The 12,958-nt window shown below is 38.0% G+C and overlaps 1 protein-coding gene across 1 annotated transcript; it reads left to right on the forward strand.

Annotated features, from left to right (window-relative positions):
• Positions 1 to 4,792: 4,792 nt before the first annotated feature.
• On the forward strand, positions 4,793 to 5,920 carry LOC131597616 (uncharacterized). The gene has a single exon (XM_058870303.1). It carries the CDS (start codon positions 4,793 to 4,795, stop codon positions 5,918 to 5,920), a length of 1,128 nt encoding a protein of 375 aa, XP_058726286.1.
• Positions 5,921 to 12,958: the final 7,038 nt, after the last annotated feature.

Genomic DNA, 12,958 nt, shown 5'->3' on the forward strand with positions numbered 1-12,958 from the left:
GATCTGCTCGGTAAGATCATATATATATATATATATATATATATATATACACACACACGCGCGCGTTGGCTCAATCCATTTCTACGGCAAGGATGGCCCAAAGTGTTGGCCCAATGCGTTGGGACTAGTGGAGAACACATTCCCCGCATGCTCCTCATCTCAAGACACGTCACCAACTGCACCATCATGGTGCTTGTGTGCAATTCAAGACTCAAGGTGTTTCCTAGCAAGTAAAATTCAAAGTGGTCGGGGCCATTTGTTGTGAAAGAGGTGCGAAATTATGGATCCATTGTGGTGGAGGACCCTAAAACACAAGAAAGCTGGACTGTAAAGGAACGAAGACTCAAAGTCTACCGTGATGGATAAGCAAGCCGCGATGGTGTGTCATTTCGCCCGTCGAGCCTTGATGCATCATCGAACCGTCGAGCTCGAACGACGTTAAACAAAGCGCTTGTTGGGAGGCAACCCAACGTCGTAAGTAGATTTTGTTATTTTTATGGATTTTCTATTTTGTAGGTGTTAGATACTTTTTTTGTAAGGAAGTGGAAGTTAAGTGTAAAAATTGGCATTTTTCAAAAATTCAAGTCTGTTTGCCCCGCAATCATTGTTTGCCCCGCAAATGGACCACAAACAGGGAGTAAGCCAAATTTGCAAAGAAAATTTCACCTGTTTGCCCCGAAAACAGGTGTTTGCCCCGCAAACAGGTAAGCCAATTTTGAAAAAGAAATTTTCATCAGTGATTGCCCCGCAATCATTGTGTGCCCCGCGAATGGACCAAAAATAAAAAGTAAGCCAATTTTGCAAAGAAAATTTCATCTGTTTGCCCCGCGAACAGCTGTTTGCCCCGCAAACACTGCAGTATAGGAATTCCACTTTCAAAAACATTAGCTTTTACATTAACCTAGTTTTTTTATTTTTATCTTTTATTTTTACTTCTCTCCTATCACTCTACCAATCTCTTCCTCACTACACTCTCATACCCTATCTTCACCCACATTATTTGGAAGCGGAGTATGATGCATACGTTAATTGGCCTGTGGGCAGGCCATCTTTCATGGGGGGTGCAGGAGGCAGCGGTACCGGAAATGAGGACGACGCAATAGAAGATGTGATCGGGACAATTGGTGTCGGTGATGAAGAAGAAGATTGAAGTGGTGTTTTAGCAATTTTGTAGTTTATTTTTATTTTATTTTAGTCTTAATTCTGTTTTGTTTTATTTATTTATGGTTGCACTTCTCGGTTTTTAATTGTGTACTTTAGGGTGGCTCTCGTTTCACCATTTGAACATCCTTACGATTGCATTTTTATTATTGTTGTTTATTTGTGTGTTTAGGTGGAAAGTGATTAGCCTAACTTTTCAAATTGTTTTTGTTTAATTGTTCTTGTACAAAGAGAAGCTTGAGGAATCAATGGGCACAGACAAGAGTTGATGTTGTGAACACTTCGAGTGGCAATGATGAGAATCGGTATCAAGGAAAATTAAGATACACTTTATCGCTCTCTAGACTTAACATGGTTAGTTGATTGTGTGTGCAAATTGCTTAGCATAAATTGCTTGAGTCACATGTCATTTTTGAATCAAAATTTAGAACTTAACAAATTGTGAGGAAACTTTCCATTGTACACTAAATGCGGGATACCGGAATTTATTTCAACTCGTTTTTATCATGCTAAACCATGCATTATTCCTGTTTGTGAAAAGTGTGAAAGTGATAGAGGCATTGTTTGAAATTGAGAAAAACCACTTGACCAAAAAGTTAAATCAATTAACCTTGTGAGGAGTGATTCTTAGTTAACCCCATTGAGCTTATATTAGGATTCATGTAATTATTGAATATGTTTGGTAGATGAATCCTAATTTCTTTTGTTTCATTGGAACCTTCAACCACAATGGTTGCAATTTTGCCTTGTGCCTATGTCTATGTAGGGAGCATTGTTGTATGTAATACGGTTTGAATCCTAAGTTGGGGAGAGTTGATTGAAAAACAAATGAAAAGTGGTACGTATGAGTCTTATGGTAATAAGAAATGAACAACACCACATTTTGGAATTATGGAGCAAGAAATAGAAGAAAAAAAATATCGCTCCCGTTATGTGTTGTTGAAAAATAATGAAAAAAAAAAAAGAAAAAGAAAGAAAAGGGGATTCAAGCAAGTGTTGTTGTTAAGTGAATTGATAGGAATGCTCCCTTAGGATAGGCATTTTTGTTTAATTTCCCTCTAATAAAACCATTTCTTTGTAACCCAAGCCATATTACAACCTATGAAAGCCCTCTTGATTCTCACTTTGCACATAATTTTTGAACTTGTTGCGGTGAACGTATGATTTGAGTTGTTGTTGATTTAAATGCCCGGATGAGTGAAAGTAAACCCTCTTGTATTCATCATTACTATGATGTGTGTGTAGGTTTGATTCAATTTTGACATGTCTCTTTTGGAATTTCTTGATGATAATTTGCACTTTGCCATCATTCTTTCTCATGCTTTGTTTTAGCATTGTGGTGAGTGTACTTTGGAAAGACTTATACTTTTGAGCCATTTGAGTGTTCGGTTACCTTGTCATCATTCTCTTGTGCGTTGCTCTTGCTACTCTTGTGAATTTTTGTTTAGGGACAAACAAAATGGTAAGTTGGGGAGAGTTGTTAGGGACCAAATAGTACTAATTTTCATATATTGTTTTTGGTCCCTTTAACCACTTTTTACTCAATAATCACACTTTTATTCATACAATTTAATAATTTTGCAATTTTGTTCATTTTAGTTCATTTGAATTGTTATTTCACATGTTTGTTAGTTTTGTAGCGTTTTTAAAAGGTTTGAAGATCATGGAAGCGAAGAGGAATTACTTGAAGACTTGGAATAGCAAAAGAAATGTTGATGAGGCCAGTTTGCCCCACAAACATCCTTTGTGCCGCCAACTGATAGATGCTGAACAAGTCCAGTTTTGAATTGCAACTGATGTGGCAAAAGATTCACTGTTTGCCCCGCAAACATTGTTTGCCCCGCAAACACTGCGCTGCAGAATTTTATCTTTTACTTTGTTGCCACTTGTCAGGAGAGATGGGCTTATCTTTTGAAGAGGAAAAATTAGTACAAATTAGGGGTTATTTAGGGAGATAAAAAGGGGAAATTAAGATATTCTATTCATTGTGAACCAAACATTGAGGCTAGGGTTTTGGAGAGAAAGTTTGCAACTTTGTGAGAGATTGATGTTCATAGTTTCTTCTCCATCTCTTTTGATGTCAACCATGGTAATGAGTAGCTAAACCCCACTTTGACAAGATTGGAGGTAGTAGCTATCCTTGTTAACTATGTATTTTCTCTAGCACTTTGTATGAACTTCATTAGTATTGAAATGGATGAATGTTGTTGTTTTATATTTATATTTAAATTTGATTTATGATTGAGAAATATATTTCAAGTCTTGGTCTACAACATTTTATCAAGTAGTGAATAAATGCTAGAGATAGATTTATTTGCCACTTTTTTATTTGTATCAAACAATCAAGATTAGTATATTGATAGTTAGAGTGAGAGATCATCTAAAGATTAATATATTAACTTTCACAACCTTGTTTAGACATAAACATTGTTGAGAGGATACTAGAACATTGTCATTGCTATTGAAGTTATGCATTAGTTGTTAAAGTCACATAGAAGATAGGAATAGTGAAACCATAACCAATCTTGTCATCATTTTATTATTGAAACAAGTTTTAGTTTATTGTCTTATAATTGTCTTGATTAGAACAAATAGCGATTCAAAACAAAACAACTTTGTTACCTTCCGAACTTAAAATAATAGTAACTATAGAACGGCGGTAATATCACCCAATCTCTGTGGATACGATATAAAAGTATTTGCCTTGAAAATACTATTCAACAAATTGGCGCCGTTGCCGGGGATTGGCGTTTGATATTGCAAGCATTGCAATAGTTCATTGTTTTAAGCTTGTTACTTTATTCTTATTTCTTTTGCGTTTCACTTGGTTTGCTAGTTTTGTAGATTCTTGTGTATGCGAGAAAAAGCTACCGAAGGGCAATTTCATTTCGATCCTGAATTTGAAAGAACACTTCGAAAGCTCAATAGCAAGACACGAAGAAGAAGGAAGTTAGCCCAGGAGAAGCGACAAAGAGAAGAGGCATCTACTTCTTCTAACAATCAAATTGAAGAAGTAGTTGTAGAGACTTTTGAAGGAAACATGGCGGGTGTTGTTCCAACCGAAATGTCCGCCGATAGTCCAAGACGCACCGCCCTGTTTGCACGCAATGCTCAAGGTGGAGCAAATACGGAGATGAAGACCAGAATCCTCCAACTTGTTTATGCAAATCCATTCATCGGAATGGATCATGAGGATCCTTTCGCACATCTCACCAAATTTTACGAGATTGCGGGTTCAACGGGAGTTGATGCGGCGTATGAAGAATCATTGTTCAAGAGATTATTTCCACATTCATTAATTGGGAAAGCCAAAGAATGGTATCTTGATCAATTACCAAATGTGATGACGGATTGGAATCTAATGGAAGAAAATTTTTTAGAAAGATATTTTCCTCAATCCCGATTCATGGAAGCCAAAACGGCAATCACGGTGTTCAACCAAGGAAGCAACGAATCTCTTAATGAAGCGTGGGAAAGATTCAAATCCATGCTTAGAAAATGCAAGGGTCATGGTTTTGATGCTCTCACACAAATTCACATCTTCCGCAATGGGCTTTAACTGGTGCACAAGACACTTTTGGATGCTACCGCGGGTGGATCTTTAATGTCAAAAAGCGCGGAGGATGCAATAATGATAATTGATCGTATGGCACTCAATGATATCCAAACTCAACATGATAGGAGTCCATCACAAAGAAAGCTGGGTGTTCTTGAATTAAACACCAATGATGCCATCCTTGCTCAAAACAAGATTCTCTCTCAACAAGTTGAGTTACTCACCAAGCAAATGTCGAAGCTCCCACAACAAATGAAGGAAATTCATGGGATGCAAATGACGTCTCACGTAGCAAGTTGTGAACTTTGTCAAGGTGACCATCCTACCGGGTTTTGTCCTCCTCCCGATGGTGAAGAAGTGAATTATGTCAACAATCAAAACCAAGGCTATAAAAGGCAACCTCCACCTTACAACAATCCTTACCAAAGAAACAACCAAGGATTCCAACCTTCAAGATTCAGCAATCAACACTATCAACATCAAAGTCCTTATCAAAGTTCAAACCCACAAGGCCAAGGTCTACAATCTCAAGGTGGAAGCTCAAAGTTGGAAGACACTCTTACACAATTCATGCAAGCATCCATGGCTAATCAAAGGAGTAATGAAGCGGCCATAAAGAATTTAGAAAATCAAGTGGGTCAACTTGCAAAGCAATTGTCCGAGCAACAATCGGGAGCACCCTTTTCCGCCAACACCCAAACCAATCCAAAGGAGCATTGCAAAGCCATTGTTACAAGAAGTGGGAAGGAGGTGAATAGTGGCGTAAATGAAAAGGTTATAGTGGAAGATGAGGAGGAAATAACAGTTGAAGATGGAGAGGAGGAAGTGACAGTTGAAAATGAGGGAGAAAAGAGTGAGGAGAAGATAAAGGAAGAATTAGTTGAAAAAGAGCGGAAAGGAAAAGAAGAAAGAGAGAAAAATGACAAAAAAGTGAAGAGGAATAAAAAGAGAAATGAGAATGTGAGCACAATTCCTCTCCAACATCTACCTTACCCGCATGTGCAATCAAGGAAGGAAGACGCAAGGCGCTACGCTCGATTTATGGATATATTTAAACAACTTCACATAAATATTCCATTTTCTGAAGCATTGGAGAAAATGCCCAAGTATGCAAAATTCACGAAGAAGATGCTCACAAAGAAAAAGAAGTACACGGATGAAGAGACAGTTGTGCTTGATGCTCATTGTAGTGCAATTATTTAAAAAACTCCCCCAAGAAAGGAAGCCGATCCGGGATGAGTCATTTTACCGATCACCATTGAAGGTAACTACATTAGTAATGGTTTGGTTGATTTGGGGTCTAGCATCAATTTAATACCTTTATCCGTCGTCAAGAGATTGGGGAACATTGAGATGAAACACACCAGGATAACTTTGCAACTAGCCGATAAGTCTATCATTTCACCATATGGAGTTGTACAAGACATGCTGGTAAAAGTGGACAAATTTTTGTTCCCGGTTGATTTTGTGGTAGTCGACATGGAGGAGGATCGTGATGTGCCATTAATACTTGGAAGACCATTCATGAAGACCACCCGAATGATGATTGATATCGATGATGGGATTATGAAAGTAAGGGTGCAAGATAAAGAGGTAATTTTTACTCTTTTTGAGTCTATGAAGCCTCCTAAGGATGAACATGACAACTTCCGAATCGATGATGAAAAAGGAGAAATCACTGGGGTGGAGAATCAATTTCACAAGGACAAGGACAAGGCAAATCATGAGGGAAAGACTCATCACAAAAACTTTAAAGTTGGACAAATGGTGCTTGTGTGCAATGATAACACAAAAATGTATCGTTTATTTGGCTCGATTTATATCAATTATTTTCTTATTTTATTTTAATTATGTTATTTTATTGTGATATTATGCGGGTATTTGCGATGTTTCAGGTTTTACGCTCATATTGAGACTATTTGTGAAAAGGAAAGAAATGGAGCAAAATCACTACTATTTGTGCCTAAAAGATGGAAAAGGGGTGCTGAAGCAATAAAGGGGTGCAAAGAAGGCCCAATTGTGCAAACTACAAGTCCAGCCCACGAGGAAGCCAATTGCGCGTGGCCCAAGTCATTCCAGCACGTGGAGACGCACGTCTCCAACGTCTCTATGCCACCTCACCAAAAGGAGACGCACGTCTCCAACTGCCTCCTAGATCTTCTCCACTTGAGACGCACGTCTCAAGTCGTTCAAAGGCTCTCCCTAAAAAGTGGAGACGCCCGTCTCCAGTCCACTGCCACGTCCCCAAGCTCCAAGCCCACTAAGAGACGCCCGTCTCCAAAAGCACGTGAACCCCGCCACTTTCTCCATTAATTTCGTGGATAATTCCAAGTCCACTCACCCCATGATTTTCTCAACTTCCCACTATCTCCACTACTTCTCACGTGATAACTTCCACTTCCATTCACTATAAAAAGAGGCTGAGCATTCATTTGAAGGCATCCAAGTTTTAGGCGCGGAAGCGCTGTTCATAGTTTTAGGCATAAATTATCACTTTGTAAAAGTGGTAGTTTCTCACATTGAGGAACTACCACACCATTAGTTTTAGGCCTACAATTTATGTACTCTTGGATCACAATCTTGCCGACATTATTTCAAAGCTTCATTCAAGTTTCAAGATTTGTTTTGTTCGTAATTTTATTCAAGTTTGTTTCGTCTGCTTTACTTCCAGGTTTATTTATTTGCAATTATTTTAGTTTCTTGTTCTTATAATATTGTTTTATCATTACAAATCTAGTTACGCACATGTTCATGGTTAGTAATTATAATTTCATGTTTAATAAGTATAATTTCATGTTTAATAATTATAATTTCATGTTTGTTCCTTTAAGTATGTCTGGCTAATTAATTAAGATATCCGTATGTAAAGTAAGTTAACCGTGGGATCCGAGATAAATTGGCTTAATTATGTTTTATTAAATATCACTTGTTTTAGGTTTGTATGTCTAATTTAATTAGTAAGTCTTAAAACCAATAGAGCGAAAGTTTGAGGGCTTAAGACGGTTAAAGGTTAAAATCAATAGAGCGAAAGTTTGAGATCTTTAACTGGATAGTAGACATAGGACATTAGTTTTAAGGATGGCGAAAGCGTATTAAAACTAATTAGAACTTATTTATTTTCAAAAAGTGTTTTTAAACCCGCGTGGGATGGCGAAAGCGTACGTTAGGGATATTAGCATGTTCTGAGTCAACAAAGCGAGAGTTTGAGATTAGGAGATTTAAGTAGATAACGACTTCATAAAACAAGCATTTTATTAATTACGTTGTTTCCAAAAAGCTTTTCTAAATCTGGTGGGATGGCGAGAGCGTACATTATGAGTTAGGATCGTAGTCTGAATCAATAGAGCGAGAGTTTGAGAGGAGGACTTTTAAATAACATAGTTAGTAAAGATCTTTGATTTAATTAGAATCTGGCCAATGGAACTTCGGATCACCTAAGTTAGATGAAATACATACTGATATGCGTTTATTATTATATTCCTAGATTTAAGATTTTAGTTTCCCCTTATTAATAACCCAAATATCATTAGCCTTAGCTTTACATAGTAACTTTAGATAACGGTAGGTCGATTTATAGTCCCTGTGGATTCGATATCTTTTAAAACTACACGACACGAGTGTGCACTTGCAGTTATCCCGACTAATAGACACGCAAAGTCGCGATCAAGTTTTTGGCGCCGTTGCCGAGGACTATTTAAGTCGATATCGTAACTTGCTGTTACACCGTAGAGACTAAGGCATTTTTTTCTTCTTTCTTTTCATTTACCAATATGTATCACCCAAACTTTTTCTATAACCCCCACTCCCAGTATTTCGAGGAATCACCTGGATCCTATAAATCCGATCTCGAAATACTATTGGAGAATTTCAATGCTGCGCCACCAATTCATTCTCACCCAAATTACCTCTGCAACCACCAATCTCAACATTTCGAGGAACCACAAGAAACCTACAATCCAAACCTCGAAACATTAATTGGGGATTACAATTCGACACTAGCTTATCCTCAACCGAATTCCCTCTACAATCACCAATCCCAACATTCTGAGGAACCACAAGAATTTTATAATTCCAACCAGACCTATCCTCAACCAAATTTCCTCTACGATCACCACAACCAATATTTCGAGGAACCACAAGAATCCTATAATTCTAACCCCGAAGCATTAATAGAGGATTTCAATACAACGCCAACTTATCATCAACCAAATTTCCTCTACGATCACCACGCTCAACATTTTGAGGAGTCGCAAGATTATCATAAATCCAACCTCGAAATCTTAATGGAGGAATTCATTGAAGCACAAACTCTCTCTAGGCTAGAATCTATGATGACGAAGCACCTTGAGGAAACACAAAATGCAACGCTAACTCCCTTTGAAGAACCTCAAGAATCCCATAATTTTAACTTTGAAACATCAATGGAGGATCCCGATGAGACGCTAACTCACTCTAGATTAAAGCCATGATGGAGCACTTTGTAGAGACACAAACCGTCCAAAACCAAGAGTTTATCAAATAAAGTCTTCAAAACAATGAAACCCTTAGGTAACTGACCACTATGGTTGAGTCCCTCGCGACTCACAACATGGCATTAGAGACTCAAATCGCCTAACTTGAACAAAAGCCACTAGGAGACTTACTTGAGGAGTATATTGACATAACCATTAGTGAAGAACAAATTGAAATTCCTGAGGAGAGTGATAATGAGATTGAGGAGAGTGATTATGAGATTGAGGAGAGTGATAATGTGGTTGAAGAGATTTATAGTGAGAAAAGAGTGGAGATTGAGAAAAATCCACCAACACCATCTGAAAGGGAGGTTGTAGAAGAGGTAGAGAGGGAAAAACCTATTGTTATTCCTCTTCCCTATACCCCACCGATTTCTTTCCCGCAAAGTTTTGTGGAAGCTAAGGTAGACTCCAAATCCATAATGTATGTGAAGATATTGGAAAATATCCACACTAATGCACCCTTATTTGAAGTCTTGCATAAAAAGAAAAATTTAGACGACCATGAAACTAAGGATATCATTAGTGATAAGAGGGTAAGGTTAACCTTTGAGGTTGTGGATAATATCACTAAGCCCGAACTTGAAAAACTGATACTTAGGATCAATCCAGAACCGCCACCATGATTTCAAAAGAATGAACCACCCCACAGAAGAAAGAAAAGAAAAGGTGAGGGATATGTGAGATGGCTTGATAAGTGGCCATGGAAAACGAGGTTTGCTAAAAGTTCAACCAAGGAGTCATTCTCGAGAGAACCACCTTGAGTGCTTGCACTCCTAAACCGTCGAGCTATCGACGTTAAACAAAGCGCTGCGTGGGAGGCAACCCACGAGTTTTCAGTTTAATGTTTTCCTTTTATCGTTTGAACTTGCAGATAATAAAGATATGGATCACTTGTCACGTCTCGGCCATATCTAGGCGAAAAATCTATAGACGATCATCTCAAAGATGAATGGGTCTCCACGCACATTCCTACGAGTGTTGCTGCTGGTGGTGACACAGTTGATGAGCATGATAGGAGAAGATATTTCTTCCGGACGCGGAGCAGATTTGGTTGTGATAGCCCTCCGGTAGCATCCATATAGGTTCTGTCTTTTCTTCTCCACCTTGGATCGAAACATTGAGGACAATGTTTGGTTTAAGTGTGGGGGAGAAGCTTTACCGCTTTCATTTATTGCTTTATTTATTGTCTTCTAGTTGTGTTGTCGAGTCTTTATACGTGATTTTTAGTTGCTATTGAATTTCCCCGAAATTTTAAAAATTTTAACCTCTAACAAAAATTTGAATTTTGACGCATGGCATACACACTCTGAAAGTATAAAGGGTGTCACACTTTAGGCATTGTTAGAAAGACTTGGAGATGTTTCAACAACATCGATATCGTCCCGACACCCTAAACCCCCTCATTATGTGATATCAGTTTGGATGCCCATTATGTCGAGACCTTAGGCTCAAGTTTTCAAAGTAGCTCTTAAGTAGTTTATATTAGCAGTCGGCACCATCTTAAGCACAAACTACGTAGGGAGTCGATGAATATAAGTGAATGATCCTGTTTTTTATAAATAAATGTTTTGATTGAAAAATAACCTTCTAAGTTAGGTGACCCTCACACGGTCATTTAGCCCAACGGTTGTTAAGCCAATAAGGATTTAATATTTAGCACCCACTGTTGGTTGGCCTAGAGGTCACTGGTACTGGGCTTGGTAGGGTGGATTACGGTTCGATCCCCCGCAACCGCAGTTGGGAAAGATGGGGCTTCACCATTTAAAAAAAACCAGAACCCCGTGCTAAAGAAAAGAAAAGGATCATAGTCGCTAACCAATTTCCCTACTATGTGCGTGTACGGATAACGAGCTTAATGTGATTGCGCTTGAATGAAAAGAGTGAAAAGAAAAACGAGAGATATAGGTTGAGTTATAATGGCATAATTCGAATTGGTTTGTATAAGGAGGGAGTTTTTGAACATTGTGTCATTGCGGTATCCTTGGTGTTGATATCTTATACCTATCGATGTAACATTTGCCTAACACAAATATGATTAGGAGTCGTGTCATGCCCCTGTTTCGAATCGAGCTTAAATATTTCTTTTTACTGTGTTGGTTGATTGCTTGAGGACAAGCAATGGTTTAAGTGTGGGGATATTTGATAACACGAAAATGTATCGTTTATTTGGCTCGATTTATATCAATTATTTCCTTATTTTATTTTAATTATGTTATTTTATTGTGATATTATGCGGGTATTTGAGATGTTTCAGGTTTTACGCTCATATTGAGACTATTTGTGAAAAGGAAAGAAATGGAGCTAAAATCACTACTATTTGTGCCTAAAAGATGGAAAAGGGGTGCTGAAGCAATAAAGGGGTGCAAAGAAGGCCCAATTGTGCAAACTACAAGTCCAGCCCACGAAGAAGCCAATTGCGCGTGGCCCAAGTCATTCCAACACGTGGAGACGCACGTCTCCAACGTCTCTATGCCACCTCACCAAAAGGAGACACACGTCTCCAGCTGCCTCCTAGATCTTCTCCACTTGAGACGCACGTCTCAAGTCGTTCAAAGGCTCTCCCCAAAAAGTGGAGACGCCCGTCTCTAGTCCACTGCCACGTCCCCAAGCTTCAAGCCCACTAAGAGACGCCCGTCTCCAAAAGCACGTGGACCCCGCCACTTTCTCCATTAATTTCGTGGATAATTCCAAGTCCACTCACCCCATGATTTTCTCAACTTCCCACTATCTCCACTACTTCTCACGTGATAACTTCCACTTCCATTCACTATAAAAAGAGGCTGAGCATTCATTTGAAGGCATCCAAGTTTTAGGCGCGGAAGCGCTGTTCATAGTTTTAGGCATAAATCATCACTTTGTAAAAGTGGTAGTTTCTCACATTGAGGAACTACCACACCATTAGTTTTAGGCCTACAATTTATGTACTCTTGGATCACAATCTTGCCGACATTATTTCAAAGCTTCATTCAAGTTTCAAGATTTGTTTTGTTCGTAATTTTATTCAAGTTTGTTTCGTCTGCTTTACTTCCAGGTTTATTTATTTGCAATTATTTTAGTTTCTTGTTCTTATAATATTGTTTTATCATTACAAATCTAGTTACGCACATGTTCATGGTTAGTAATTATAATTTCATGTTTAATAATTATAATTTCATGTTTAATAATTATAATTTCATGTTTAATAATTATAATTTCATGTTTGTTCCTTTAAGTATGTCTGGCTAATTAATTAAGATATCGGTATGTAAAGTAAGTTAACCGTGGGATCCGAAATAAATTGGCTTAATTATGTTTTATTAAATATCACTTAAGTTTGAGGGCTTAAGACGGTTAAAGGTTAAAATCAATAGAGCGAAAGTTTGAGATCTTTAACTGGATAGTAGACATAGGACATTAGTTTTAAGGATGGGGAAAGCTATTAAAACTAATTAGAACTTATTTATTTTCAAAAAGTGTTTTTAAACCCGCGCGGGATGGCGAAAGCGTACGTTAGGGATATTAGCATGTTCCGAGTCAACAGAGCGAGAGTTTGAGATTAGGAGATTTAAGTAGATAACGACTTCATAAAACAAGCATTTTATTAATTACGTTATTTCCAAAAATCTTTTCTAAATCTGGTGGGATGGCGAGAGCGTACATTATGAGTTAGGATCGTAGTCTGAATCAATAGAGCGAGAGTTTGAGAGGAGGACTTTTAAATAACATAGTTAGTAAAGATCTTTGATTT

This window comes from Vicia villosa, linkage group LG4 (genome assembly GCF_029867415.1).
Source record: "Vicia villosa cultivar HV-30 ecotype Madison, WI linkage group LG4, Vvil1.0, whole genome shotgun sequence".
Lineage (NCBI taxonomy): Eukaryota > Viridiplantae > Streptophyta > Magnoliopsida > Fabales > Fabaceae > Vicia > Vicia villosa.